Source organism: Mytilus galloprovincialis, chromosome 4 (genome assembly GCF_965363235.1).
Source record: "Mytilus galloprovincialis chromosome 4, xbMytGall1.hap1.1, whole genome shotgun sequence".
NCBI classification, from domain to species: Eukaryota; Metazoa; Mollusca; class Bivalvia; order Mytilida; family Mytilidae; genus Mytilus; species Mytilus galloprovincialis.
In genome coordinates this window covers 42,255,697-42,270,235 of record NC_134841.1, presented here as the reverse complement: position 1 = coordinate 42,270,235, position 14,539 = coordinate 42,255,697, and the positions used below count along the sequence as shown (strand labels likewise).

The window sequence follows — 14,539 nt, the reverse complement described above, 5'->3', positions numbered from 1 at the left end:
GTGACATTAAAAAAAATTGTCACCCGCTCAGCCATGTGATAGAGTAAATTAACACCCTTGTTGTATTAGCCAATCAAAATGTGGCATTTTAATGTGAAGTATAATAAATTATAATGTAGTACAACAGACTATTGATCTGTTGATATTCCATGAGGAGTTCAGATGTTCAAATGACTTTTTACAATCCAATCAACACTTTGGCTTCCAAAAGCTTTTGTATGTTTTACTATGAACTATTAATGAAGTTGCCATGTAATCTGCATTTATTTCTGGATAAAGTCCTAAATACTATTATTCTAACTGTTTAATTTACTAACATTTCAATTTTAGGCATCAACCTGTTTGTTTTTATGATCCAAATGAATATTGGGGCAACCCTTGGCTAATTTTTTAGACTTCCTCATTGTTTTAATTTGAAGCAGAGGTGTTATTTGGTATTGAGCTGCAGGGTATAACTTGTTGTAAAAAATCACAAATAAAGGATAACATTTCCTTCAGATACTGATTCCATTAACATGACAGATACAGATCTGTGGTTGAAATAAAAAAAAAATATTTAAGTATTAGTTGATTAATGTATCAGCTTTTTATATGGTGATTTTTTTTTACAGGAGGAAATGGACTGATCTGTTGGGAATTAGTATTGCCACTTACTACAGGATATATAAACTTTTGAAGAAAGACATAATGGTGGTAGAGAAAGTGAGGAAAACCCATTACCATAATATCAAAGGTTTGATTTTGCGTATATAGCATGTATAGTTATTTTTATAAATATATAATTATGTTGTGTACAAGTTGCGATTTTGTACAGGATATAACATGTACAAAAATTTGTACATGTTATAATTGGTACAATGCAAAAATACAAGTTATAACATGTACAAAATATTGCTTAAACATGGTTTTAACTTGTTCAATTCCATATTTTTCTAGGGTTCCAGCTGTTAATAATTTATACTGCTTCAAAGGGGTTCTTTAACTGTACCGAAATGGTATCGCATTAAGGGACAATAACAAAAAAATGATAAAAAAAATGTTTACGGTTAAATGCTTGTGTTGTGATAAAAGAATATATTTTTATTTTCAAATTTTGTACCAGTATTAACATTCAAATGATTCTTCTGTTAGATTTTAAGTAATATGATGCAAGGATCCATGCTAACCTTTCTGAATTTTTCTGAAGATTTCTATATCGTTTTGTCCATTGTAAATTATTGATTAAAAGTAATAAATAAAACAATGAACTAGTTGAATATTGCTTTTTGGATTAATACTTAAAATAGATATATCAATTTTTCAACAATTTGTATTTTATTTTGTTATAGGTCTTCATGCTGTAGCATTTATGGACAATTTTATAGATGAGTACGGAGATCCAAGCCCTGAAAGAGATGTAATGTTATTGCCAGATTGCATTAATATAAAGTATATGTATGATGAGTACATAACTATACCTGGTCTTTGCATAAAAGAAAGACGTTTTTATCAACTTTTTTCAGAAAATTTTGAGAAAATTGTTAGTTTTGTTAAGGTAAATAATTGATCTTTTATTCATAAATTTGAAGGAAAGAATACATAGTATTTGAACCTTTTAAAAAAAAAAAATTGATTATTCTATTGATAAAGGAAAATTACAAACTGTTATAAACATATGCCTCATATTTAAACTGAGTTATTATGATTTTTGTCGAGCCTGCGACTTTTGTCGCAGAAAGCTCGACATAGGGATAGTGATCCAGCGGCTGCTACGGCGGCTACAGCACAGCGTTAGCTAACTTCTTAAAAGCTTTATATTTCAGAAGGTGGAAGACCTGGATACTTCATACTTTGTATATGGATGCCTCATGTTACGAAGATTCCGTCAGTCACGTGTCCAATAACCTTGACCTCATTTTCATGGTTAAGTAACTACTTGAAAAAAAAGTTAGGATTTTTTGTAATGTTGAATTCTCTCTTACTATAAGTAATAGGATAACTATATTTGGTATTTGCCTACCTTGCAAGGTCCTCGTGGCCATCAGACAGTTTTCACTTTACCCTGACCTCATTTAATGGATCAGTGAACAAGGTTAAGTTTTGGTGGTCAAGTCCATATCTCATATACTATAAGCAATATGTCTTGTATATTTGGTGTATGGAAGGACTGTAAGGTGTACATGTCCAACTGGCAGGTTTCATCTGACTTTGACCTCATTTTCATGGTTCAGTGGTTATTGTTAAGTTTTTGTGTTTTAGTCTGTTTTTCTTATACTGCATGCAGTAGGTCTACTATATTTGGTGTATGGAATGATTGTAAGGTGTACACGTGTAGCTGGCAGATGTCATTGAACAGTGTATTGAAGGCTAATTATAAAAAACAACTTTAAAAATTATAATTTTAAGAAAATGGAAATAGTGTGTGCATATTTGTAATCATTAAATAGCAAAAAAATAATCATTGATATGCAAAATATTACAGTTGAGTGATTCAGGCTCTTCAATTCCAAAACTTGGACATATCTGATCAATAATCTCATCTGCTTTTAGAATACTTTTATCTTTTTAGACAAAGAATATTAATCCTTGTGACATATGCATGAAGGTTAAAATGGAGATGCATAAATTAAAAGATGCTGTTAAAAAAGATCAGCTGAAAAAAGATTTAAAAGTTCACCTTGATAGACAAAGGTAATGTTATTCAACTGAACATTGAATCTGAATCCCTTGAACCAAAACTTATATGATACAATTCACATTTCTTTTTATACCCCCGGCCCCCGCATTAAAAAAGGGGGTATACTGTTTTACCTCTGTCTGTCCATCCTTCCGTCAGTCCGTTAGTCCGTCCGTCCCATGAATATTTTTCGTCGCATTTTTCTCAGGAACTACAATACAAGGATTTCTGAAATTTGGTTTCAGAGTTTATATAAGTCAGTTATACTGTGTGATGTGTTTCAGATTCATTGCTCGACAACTTCCTGTTTACCGAATACTTGTATGATTTTACACAAGATAGCCAAGTTGAAAATTTTCGTCACATTTTTCTCAGGAACTACAATACAAGGATTTCTGAAATTTGGTTTCAGGGTTCATATAAGTCAGCTATACCGTGTGATGCTTTTTCAGATTCATCACTCAATAACTTCCTGGTTACCAAACACTTGCATATTTTTACACTATTAATAATATACACTTGCGGTGGGGGTATCATCATTGAGCAGTAGCTTGCAGTTTCACTTGTGTTACTTTAAAAATAGAATGAATCGTTTAAGTATATTAATGTCTCTTAAATTGTACTACATTTGACAAAAAAAGCTTCTTCAAAAATGTTGCTACTAATGACAAAATGGATGTCAAGTTTAATATAGGCAATTTCCACTTTAACAGTTCATGAGATATGGTCTTTGTGATATTGAAAATGACAGGACACAAGTAACTGTTAAAAAATTTGCTTTGCTGTCACTCTGACAGCCTCTTGTCTTTTATTTTTTTTTCGATTTCCAATGAGAACACTATACAATCAATCACAAATAATGCAACATGGCGGAGCCTCTACTTTAATTTGTTTACACATGACATTTGTTATTTTCCTCTCCAATATTTTGTTATAGATGTGTTTTAGCAATATATTTGTATGCTGCCATCAATTTTGTAGTACATTCCCTTGATTCCACTTTCTTTGTAACTACAGCATACAAACCAAACTAAATGCCAAATAGTGAAGATCCGATATCATGAATATTTTGAAGCAAATGCTTATTTTTTTTATAGGAGTGAAAGAAGAGACTATTACAAGAAGAAAGACGAAGCATGTATGAAGTCAAAGGAAGTGATGAGTATTATCATTGATGGAATGGATCAGTCAAAGACTAACATTCCACACTTTAAGGGATGGACTAAACCAAAGGTATACAGTTGTACATTGTCAATTATCCAAGTAATAAGATATGAGATGATCAGTAAGTCACCATGAAGTTTTAATCAGGTTTTTTTCTTTTAAAATTTACCTGGATTAGAAACTACCAAATCTCATAATGATGATTTTAAATTTGGTTTGATAATTGTTAGGTTAAAGTAAAAGGTAAAACATTGAATTCACCATAGCGATTGTTATGGTCTACAATAATGTTCAATATTTCTACCAAATTGCCAAAACTATAAAATATATCAAATTAAACAATATTGATCATTTGATAAGGCATGCACAACTTTAAAAAGTTATTGACATATATCTGTAAGTAGTGTGACATCTGGAAAGGGTAATTGTGTCAAAAATGATAACACTAAATTGATGTTCATAATAATAATTATTATCCATTTTTCAATTGTTTTATAATCATTGATAATGTAGATACAAATGGTACAAATGTGTGGGTTTAAGATCAATATATTTGACAAGTTAAAATTCCAAAATATCCATTAATATTACAGGTATGAGCTTGTTAATTGACATTAGAATAGAGTCCTATTTGCAGATTTTCAGATGTTGAATAAGCTTAATATTTTAGAAACAACATAGAATTTAGTATTCTCTTGATATAGAGGATAAAACAAATGAACAGATTGGCTATAAAAATCAGTACTGATGTAATATTCTCTCTCTCTCTAGAGATATCATATGTTTGAAACCTCTACACTTTGTCTTCAACAGTAGTGATTAAGACACTTGTTCTGTAAAGGAATCTGGCTTAAAAATTGTTTTTATGTCCCATTTATGAGCATTATGTTTTCTGGTCTGTGTGTTTGTTTGTCCATCTGTCCCACTTCACGGTTAAGTTTCTGGTTAAGGTAGTTTTTGATGAAGATGAAGACTTATCAACTTAAAATGTAATAAACATGTTACTTATGATATGATCTTTCTATTTGTAATGCCAAATTAGAGTTTTTACCACAATTTCACAGTCCACTGAACATAGAAAATGTTATGTGGTTGGGGAATCCATGTACTATAGATACATTCTTCTTTTTAATTTTTTAGCTTTGATTTTAGGATTCACATATGTACAGAAGTTCAACATGTCCATGCACTAAATCCAAACATTTTTTTTGAAGTGTGGAGCACCAGCTTTAAAAACCCACATCACTGGATGCTTAGTTCATGGCAGTCAACTCTATCTGTATACAGATTTACTACAATGGCCACATGATCCTAACTTAACTATTACCTGCCTTGTTAATGCAATAACCAGTAATACAAATGTGCTACCCCCAAAACTATATGTACAATGTGACAATTGTGGAAGAGAAAATAAAAACAAGTATGTGATAGGATTCCTTGGTTACCTTTGCTTGAGTGGATATGTCAAAGAGGTACTTATATATGTTTATATGTATGTATGTACAGTTAAGACAATGAATTATCAAATTGAAACTAAATTTCTTAAATCTGAGAAAAAAATGCCACACTCTTGGAATTTGTGTCCTAATAAAATATGGAAAACACACTACTGAAATAGATCGATGAAATATTAAAACAAGTTTGAAAAGAATTTTGGAGAAAAGTTTATGAAAGGATGTGTGTAGATGTGAAAATTACTTAGATTTGTGTACAATCAGGTAAATGTAGCAATTCATTGCAAATTGTTAGTCTGGCTGTTTATATGTATGATATGCAAATTTTAACACTGTGTATTTAGGCAAATGTCAGATATACTTTAGGCAAATATTTTTGATAGTCTGATACAAAAAGATTAAATATTTGTTGGCCCATTTAGAAAAAAAGATATGTTCAATGATTTGCTGATAGATCTAGTTTGCAGACACTATAATTTGCAATAACTTTAAAATGGCATGTTTAAATGCACATTCATACTTTCAAAATAACTAATGATACTGATTAAGGGCATACAATACAGTTTTGGTCCTGAATTTACAGTTTGATGAAAATTTCCATGTAGGCTAGTTTTTGCCTGATTAAATCAAATATGTAAAAAAAGATATGTGCTACTTTTTGAGTTAAATGAGGTCGAAATTTTGTATATTTGCTCAAAATTTGAATTTGTGGCCGTATTTTTCCTTTCGATAGAAAGCCATCACTTTTTTGTTTTAAAAGATAAACACAAATTGTTTTTTGTGAGATAATTTGTAATTTTTGTATTTTATAAGTATCCTAAAAAATTATGCATTTTTTATTCAGAAATAACTCATATTTATCGAATGGTCATGAATTAAGAAAAAATCGTATTTTTTTGCTGTATATTTATCAAAATTAATAAAAAATCCTCTATTTACAGTTTTATAAAATTTGGTCCACATAATCTCCCTGCAAAATGAAACAACATGTCGTTTTAAAAAATAGGGGTCCATGCACTCGTTTTCAAATTAAATCAGTTTGAATGATAAAAAATAGTTGAAAAATGCATCTTTTCCCGATATGTCATAGTTTGATGTCGCGAAAATAACATTTTACGTTAGCAATGTCATTACCTCCCCTGTAACTGTATGGTATGCCCTTAACACAAAATATTAGTGGTGAGTGATTTATGCTCTTGTGAGCCTCTTATTATATATATACCAGTAATTGCTATTGGTGCATTGCATAATCATGATAATAGAAAAATTATATGACCATACTAAACTTATTGCACACAACATGCTTGTAAGAACAAGTTTATCTATGCCAAGTCCCAAAATATCTGAAGGTCAAATAGGATAAGCATGCAGCAGTACAACATAAATTTAAAATTTCTGTTTAATTTAACCTATAGTTTTGTACTCTTGATCCTTGAATTCAAAAACATGTGTATGGTGCGCTGTTAGGTTTGTTGAGTCACTAAGGAAAGAAGTTTGTTTGTGATTTTATTATTTGTTGCTGGGTTGCTGTCCATAGACAAATATTCCCTTCTTCTATATATATATATGTAGAATATGTCTTAGTTCTTGATAAATTTCAATTTATTGTTCTTGTGTTCTGCATACTTTTAGGCTTATCTGTCCTTCCTTCTGAAGGGACATACACATGAGGACATTGATCAACGATTTTCAGTAATTTCACACAGATTACGACGGGTTAATGCCATGACACTTCCTCAGCTACAAAAGGAAATAGAATCAAGTTTTCATGATAAACCACACCAGGAAGTGTTAGCATGTGTACGAGATGTCAAATCATGGTTAGACAATTCTCTTTGTGAGATGTCATTCCATTCCTTCCAACATCAGTTTTGGTATGTATTTTATAGTGACATACAGCTTAGAGCCTCTTATAAATAAATTAATCATAATTAAAATGTAACAGTTCATAGCAAGAAAAACATTAGCCAAAGTAACAAACTATTTAGAAATGATTGTACATTTCTCACACTTATCACTTGGATAATGAAGTTCTAATTAAAATTAGGAATAATCAGAAAAATCAGATTTGAACCATCATTTTTTTGAAAGTTTTTTTTTTGAAATTTCAAAAACTGATTTCTAATACTTATAGAGCATTTTTGATCAGATTTTCTTCAAATGAGCTGCAAGAATAAGGGAAACAACAGACAAAATCAGAAAAAAAAATAGGAAGGGCACCATTATGTTGGAAAAGATCATATTAGAATATTCCATATCTATACTTGTAACTGCAGTAACAACCTGCAGTTTTATCAGAGTATCTTCATTATTAATTAATGTTCGCACTTATACCTTGGCCAAGTGTGATGAATAAAATAATTCCCAGAAATTATTGTATTCCATGGAAAAGAGTCTCAGATTGCAAGATAATAGAATGTTAATCTACAGAAAGTGATGGTTCATAGCTTTTATTCCAGTAGGCAGCAGATCTGCATGCTCAATACCTTATATAAAGATGCCATGTAAGAAGTTTCCATTTGTCACATGTGACATGACCTTGACTATAATTTCATCATGTTCATAGCTTAGTGAAATGCCTAGAAAATCAACCTAGTAAAGTAAAGGTCCATGAAACCTTTACTTTTCACTTTAACTTCATACTTCTAGGATATATATTTACCTGAGATAATGTAATATAAGCAAATAGGATCCAGAAACGAGCAACATTTGTTTAGTTTGTTTTACTCATGTGATATTTATTTTTTTACTTTAGGCTCTATTGTGACCGTCCTAACCATGTTACTTTGAAATATAGGAAGTTTTCAACTGATTCTTGGTTGCCTGAGGCTGGCCAAAACCAAATAGAATTGTTTGATTTAGATATAACAGGAAATAACACTATTCCTCAGGGTAAGTTTCAACCTAGGTGGTTTTAAAAAAAGGATGTCTATTTCTTTTACTTCCATTGCTTTGAAAGCAATCGTTTGTATACTGATTTTAAAACATGAGTGCATTCATGTTTATAACCTTGATTGAAACCAAACAGATAGTTAAAAAAGACCAAACAGCACAAATATATATATATAGAAAGAGGTGGTATGAGTGTCAATTAGACAACTCTCCATCCAAGTTGCAATTTATAAAAGTAAATCATTGTAGGTCAAGGTGTGGTCTTAAACACAGTACCTAGGCTCACACCGAACAACAAGCTATAAAGGGCCCCAAAAATTACTAGTGTAAAACCATTCAAACGGGAAAACCAATGGTCTAATCTATATAAAATACGAGTAACTAGAAACACTTATGAACCACATAAACTAACCACAACCACTGAACATCAGATTCCTGACTTAGGACAGGTGCAAACAATTGCAGCGGGATTAACGTTTTAATGGTACCAAACCTTCTCCCTTTTCTGAAACAGTAGTATAACATCACAACATAGAAAGACACACGATAAAATATCAATTGGAATGACTTAACTCAATCAAAAAACGAAGTGACACAAATAAACACACAATGAACAAATAAATTTGATCTATGTTGCAATGTAAATACTGAGTTAATAAAAATAAGGGATGAATTATTAAAAGTCAAAGTATAAAACTGCTGTGAAATGTTATTTTTTATAGAAAAACATCAAATTGGGAAAAAAAATTACATTATATAATACACAGGTAAATGAAAATAATTTTGTTGCTAAGTATACTTCTTCTTTTGTTTTTATAATCATCCGGTTAGGAATATCAAGAAATATGTTGGACTCTCAGATTTTTTAAAACAATAGCTTTACTTGTGTAAAGTATGATTGAATTGTGAAAATTCCCCTGACAGCTTCAGCTTGTACACATTATAATCTGCATTATACTTAACATCCAATAAAATTTAAGTATCAAAAGTATACAAACTGAAGAAGTCCTGCCTATCTATTGATTGCAGATATCAATCTATAATTACAATGCCTCAACAAACAAATATATAAACAAAGCAATCAAGCCAACCAAACATTGAAACTAAAAGCATTATAAAAATAGCTCTAAGGTTATAAAACTAATGATATAATTTCATTGAATAGGTATACCTAAACTATGCCAACAGCACTATGATGATAACAGGATTGAAATGGCCAGACATGCCGTCATGAAAATGAAGAATTTTTTGAATTTCCAAGAATATACATGGTGGATGGAATTTCTTAACAATCCAACTAAATCCACTCCCAAAATAACCAGATGGCCATTGACAAATTTACTGAAAATGCACAAGATTATAGATATACCAATACAGCTGGTGCAAACAGAGGATCCTGAACCTTCATGCATTTCTGAAATGTTAGAAAGTGAAGGCTTAATAAGAGAAGTATGATTTCCTTTACATTCACTTCTTAAAAGTACATTAATCTTAGTGTCTCTAATTTTTGTGATAGTTTCATGTTTCTTGATTGGTGTGAGAAAAATATTTTTCCTCACTAGTGAAATATCTTGGCAAATTGAACGACTGGTCAAAATTTTATTATGATGTAAAATTTTCTTGGTTTCTTCTGATTTTTTGTATTTGTGGCGTCATGTTAAAAGATGACTATGTCTGATGATGTTGCATATAAAGAACACAACTTTCTACAAATCTTTGAAATGGAAGGATAAAAATCATAAGAGAAACAGATTTCACCTCTTTAAATCGTGTATTATGAAATTTGTCCACTCTCAACAGTTGAATTGTAATTATATAAAATTCTCTTCAGGCCTCATTTTTTTTAAAAATATTTTAAAAACTGTGACTGTATTGAGTGGAGAAATATCAAATAACACTCGTTGCAGTGGTGAAATCTATATTTCTGTCTCTAGATAAGGTTGTGACAATGTTCAAAATGCCAGAACTCAGAATATACCAAAAAGTAAAATCACCAAAAATGCTGATTAAAATACAAAACTGAAAGTCCAAAATCAAATGGCAAAATCAAAAGTTCAAACACATCAAACGAATTGACTACAACTGTCATATTCCTGATTAAGTACAGGCATTTTCTAAAGTATCAAATCTCAATTCATCGTTTAAAAATATTGAAAGAATAGTCTCATCATAAACCAAATATCAGCCTTGTCAAGAATAACTTTCTACTAGAACTGGGAAAAGGTGTATAATGAAGTCTTTAGTTTACAATTCTTGCCTGATCATATAAAACTCGTTTCAAAGTTAGGATCAGCAATGTCTTGGATAAGTTAAAAAATCAGTGCCGAGGATTAATAATGATATTGAGTAATGCCTCTTGGAAACATTAAATATACTAGAAGATGCCTGCAAAATAGTGGTACAATATTGGGCAAGTGTTGAATCAATAAAGTTTTTAAATTGTGTGTGCAGTATGTCGACTAAGCATGAACAAAAGCGTTTAAGACACCAATCAATAATGGTCTCTAAATTTGAATATTTTCTTTAAAATTGGTGTTTTTGTCGAGCCTGCAACTTTTGTTGCAGAAAGCTCGACATAGGGATAGTTATCCGGCGGCGGCGTTAGCTAACTTTTTAAAAGCTTTATATTTTAGAAGGTGGAAGACCTGGATGCTTCATACTTTGTATATAGATGCCTCATGTTACGAAGTTTCCGTCAGTCACATGTCAAATGTCCTTGACCTCATTTCCATGGTTCAGTGACCACTTGAAAAAAAAGTTCAGATTTTTTGTAATGTTGAATTCTCTCTTATTATAAGTAACAGGATAATTATATTTGGTATGCGCGTACCTTGCAAGGTTCTCATGCCCGCCAGACAGTTTTCACTTGACCTCGACCTCATTTCATGGATCAGTGAACACGGTTAAGTTTTGGTGGTCAAGTCCATATCTCAGATACTATAAGCAATATGTCTTGTATATTTGGTGTATGGAAGGACTGTAAGGTGTACATGTCCAACTGGCAGGTGTCATCTGACCTTGACCTCATTTTCATGGTTCAGTGGTTATAGTTAAGTTTTTGTGTTTTGGTCTGTTTTTCTCATACTTTATGCAATAGATCTACTCTATTTGTTGTATGGAATGATTGTAAGGTGTACATGTCTAGCGGGCAGATGTTATCTGACCTTGACCTCATTTTCATGGTTGAGTGGTCAAAGTTAAGTTTTTGAGTTTTGGTCTTTTTATCTAATACTATATGCCATAGGTCAATTATATTTGGTGTATGGAAATATTTTATGATCTATATGTCAGTCGTGCAGGTTTTATTTGACCTCGACCTCAGCTTCACGGTTCATTGCTCAGTGTTAAGTTTTTGTGTTTTGGTCTATTTTTCTTAAACTATAAGTAATAGGTCAACTATATTTATTGTATGGAAGCATTGTTAGCTGTACATGTCTGCCTGGCATGGTTCATCTAACCTTGACCTCATTTTCATGGTTCATTGGTCTTTGTTTAGTTATCTTGGTTAATGTTAAGTTTATGTGACAGTTTTTAATAAAGTTTCATACTTAGGACTATCAACATAATATCAATGATTAGTAAAGAAGGCGAGACATTTCAGCGTGTGCACTCTTGTTCTGTATAACAGATGGTTTTAAAAACATATTTAGGAAGTACAAACATTATACATTCATTCATCATATTGCAAATATATCTGACTTTGTATGGTGTCAGAGGAGTTGTGGCTCAACGAAATAGGTCTTGTCCTTCAGTAGTAAAGATGGAAAATTATATTCTTTGTGCTCTCTTGCCAGAGTTTTATAAAACTTATATCATAGTTTCATATGAGCAATGTCTAGATCAATTTGAAAAATCATTGCAGATAAAATATTTTCAAAAGAGTTTAAGGCCACTTGAAAATATTAATTTTTCCCAAAATACATTGCATTTTATTTCAAGCCTTCATTTCTCAAAGATATTTATGAAAATTATGTTCCTTTAACCATTGAATTTTTTTTAGGTTTAACATAGTTTTTGTGAGATAGTAATTTACAGGATATTCTATTTTAAGATTAAGACAAGGAAAGGAAAAAGAAAGAGAAAGGAGTAAACTGATGACGACTTCTATATTCATCTGTAACTTATGCAGTATTGCTGGTTTACAGAGATGCTTAAAGTGACTAAAGCAGGATTTTCTACTGAAATCAGGATGGAAGATGTTTTACAGCTTTTATATGTTTTTCTTGGAAACAATAGAGCTAATAGAAATGCATGATGCATCCTTTTATACTTAAGAAAAGAGGAACGGCAGTATACCTGATCAAAGAACAAATGAAGGCATTTAAATTTAAGAGATTATCTTTTGAATTATGTAACTGTTGAATTGTATCAACATGCTATTATTATTATTGTTGGCTTTTGGCCATTAACAAGAAATAAGGTTAATATTGGATCGAATAGAATATAGATATAAGGCTTGTAATGTTATTCATACTGTTAGCGTTTAGCCAGTATGAAGCAATTGCACTCTGCATTTGCAAGAAATGAATATAGGCATGATATAATCTTCATATTGTTTGCAATTGAGAAGTGTATATGAATAAAAATTAAAAAAAATTAAAGTTAAAATTCCTCAACAATATTTCTAGAACCTAAAATGTACTATCTGTTTTGTTTATAAAAAATGTCTTCCTGTTTGTTTTTTACCTGCAAGGTGTCTGCCTCCACTATATAATCATTACATGCTCTGCTTTGTCATATTAATATTACAAGGAATTATTTGTCTATATAATGTGCATTTAACCACTATTGATATACACATGTTAATATAAGTGACCTACTTTGAAGCAGAAGTCATAAGCATGATTATATTAAACTGTATTAAATCTAGAAGATTTGTTGTTTGCTTTTTGTAATTAGGTTATAAAGATTATGTATTTACAAATGTTAATTATATAGTGGTCAGCCAAAAATGTTAATTACATTTGCAGATTTTTAAAGATGCAATATCAGCAACATATATGAATTTCCTCCATTTTGTCTAGTTATAGCAGAAAAATGTCAGTTTTTACAGTTTTAAAAACAAGAATTGTCATTTGTCCAATCAGACCTTTTTTGTAATCATATATCTAGCTGTTCTTTAAAGTGTACACAGAAGACCTTTAATATGCTTTTATGTTTGAATTGTATGACATAAAGGACATGTAAGTGTAACATTATAACGGTAAGACATAGATACATAGGGTCTTTCAATTTAAAATCCATGGTCTCATCTATGCTTGCTATTATGAGTTTTCTTATGACTTTGGACCAAATGTACCAATTTTTTCTTCATATACATTTTGTATCACTTCTATTGTTGTTTTTTATACGCCCGTCAAAATTTTGACGGGACGTATTATGGTATACAAATGTCCAGTGTCCGTCCGTCTGTCTGTCCGGCGTAAACATGTCACACTGTAACTTGAGAACAACTTATCTAAATTTTATGAAACTTAATATAGTTGTTTCTAATGATGGTCACATGATCTGTATACTCTTTGGTGAAAATAAGATTTAAACTTTTTGAGTTACAGCACTTTGTAACTAAAACAGGGGTGTTTTATTTTTCACATGTCGCACCGTATCTCAAAAACGATTCTTGATTATTGCTTAAAACTTTACACACTTCTTAGTTATATTAATCTTAATATCTGTATACTTTTTGGTGATGACTTAAAATTTTATTTTTGAGTTATTGAGTATTTTGTAAAAAAGGGGATGGTTTTTTTTACATGTCGTGCCGTATCTCAAAAAAAAATTATGATTATTGCTTGAAACTTTACACACTTCTTTGTTATATTTATCTTAAGATCTGTATATTTTTTGGATTGATTCAAAATTTCATTTTAGTGAGATTTCACATGTCCTGCTGTGTCTCAAAAACACTTAAAATTTTCTCAGAAACTATTTATGATTATTGCATAAAACTTCCACACAAGACGTTGGGCGTATCATGCACTCATGGTGCAGCTGTTTTTTTTCACATCAGACTGGAAGTAACTTTTTCCAAAATAGATTTAGCTAATTATCACCCCTTTTCAAGTAAAAATACATGTATAGAAACTACATACATGTATCATTTAATCAGTGTGTGGAAATCTGTCTTCTGACACCTTCATTGTTTAATTTGTTTCATTTTAATCTTTTTTATCAACAAATCATCATTTCAAAACCCAGTTCTTTCTTGTTCTGAGTTTTTTTTATGGAGGAAGTTTAAAAAAATCATTATTAAAAAATTCATATTAATTAAAAAGTTGATATATTCAGTGAAACAAAGAATGCAAATATTTTTAAGGCTAAACGAAAAATGAAATTGGTGTCATCTATCCTGGAAAAAAATTATAAATTATTA

General features: G+C 30.7%; 1 protein-coding gene across 2 annotated transcripts; it reads left to right on the top strand.

Moving 5' to 3' along the window:
• The first annotated feature begins 588 nt into the window (after positions 1-588).
• Positions 589-13,333, top strand: LOC143072184 (uncharacterized). 2 transcript variants are annotated; one of them, XM_076247004.1, is made up of 9 exons: positions 591-733; positions 1,329-1,534; positions 2,549-2,670; positions 3,754-3,889; positions 5,035-5,292; positions 6,907-7,148; positions 8,030-8,166; positions 9,332-9,615; positions 12,218-13,333. In XM_076247004.1, the coding sequence occupies exons 1-9, from the start codon at positions 592-594 to the stop codon at positions 12,254-12,256; spliced, it is 1,566 nt and encodes a 521-aa protein (XP_076103119.1). In that variant the 5' UTR covers position 591; the 3' UTR covers positions 12,257-13,333. The 2 variants fall into 2 exon arrangements, with proteins under 2 accessions (XP_076103120.1, XP_076103119.1); XM_076247005.1 differs by lacking the exon at positions 5,035-5,292 and having other exon boundaries at positions 589-733.
• The last annotated feature ends 1,206 nt before the right edge of the window (positions 13,334-14,539 follow it).

What these genes read in the sequence shown, in the direction of transcription:
- LOC143072184 (XM_076247004.1), top strand. Translation starts at nt 592, where the DNA reads ATGGTGATTTTTTTTTACAGGAGGAAATGGACTGATCTGTTGGGAATT. An exon ending in GTTCACCTTGATAGACAAAG is followed by an intron (nt 2,671 to 3,753) that starts GTAATGTTATTC and finishes TTTTTTTTATAG; the next exon opens with GAGTGAAAGAAGAGACTATT. An exon ending in TGAGTGGATATGTCAAAGAG is followed by an intron (nt 5,293 to 6,906) that starts GTACTTATATAT and finishes GCATACTTTTAG; the next exon opens with GCTTATCTGTCCTTCCTTCT.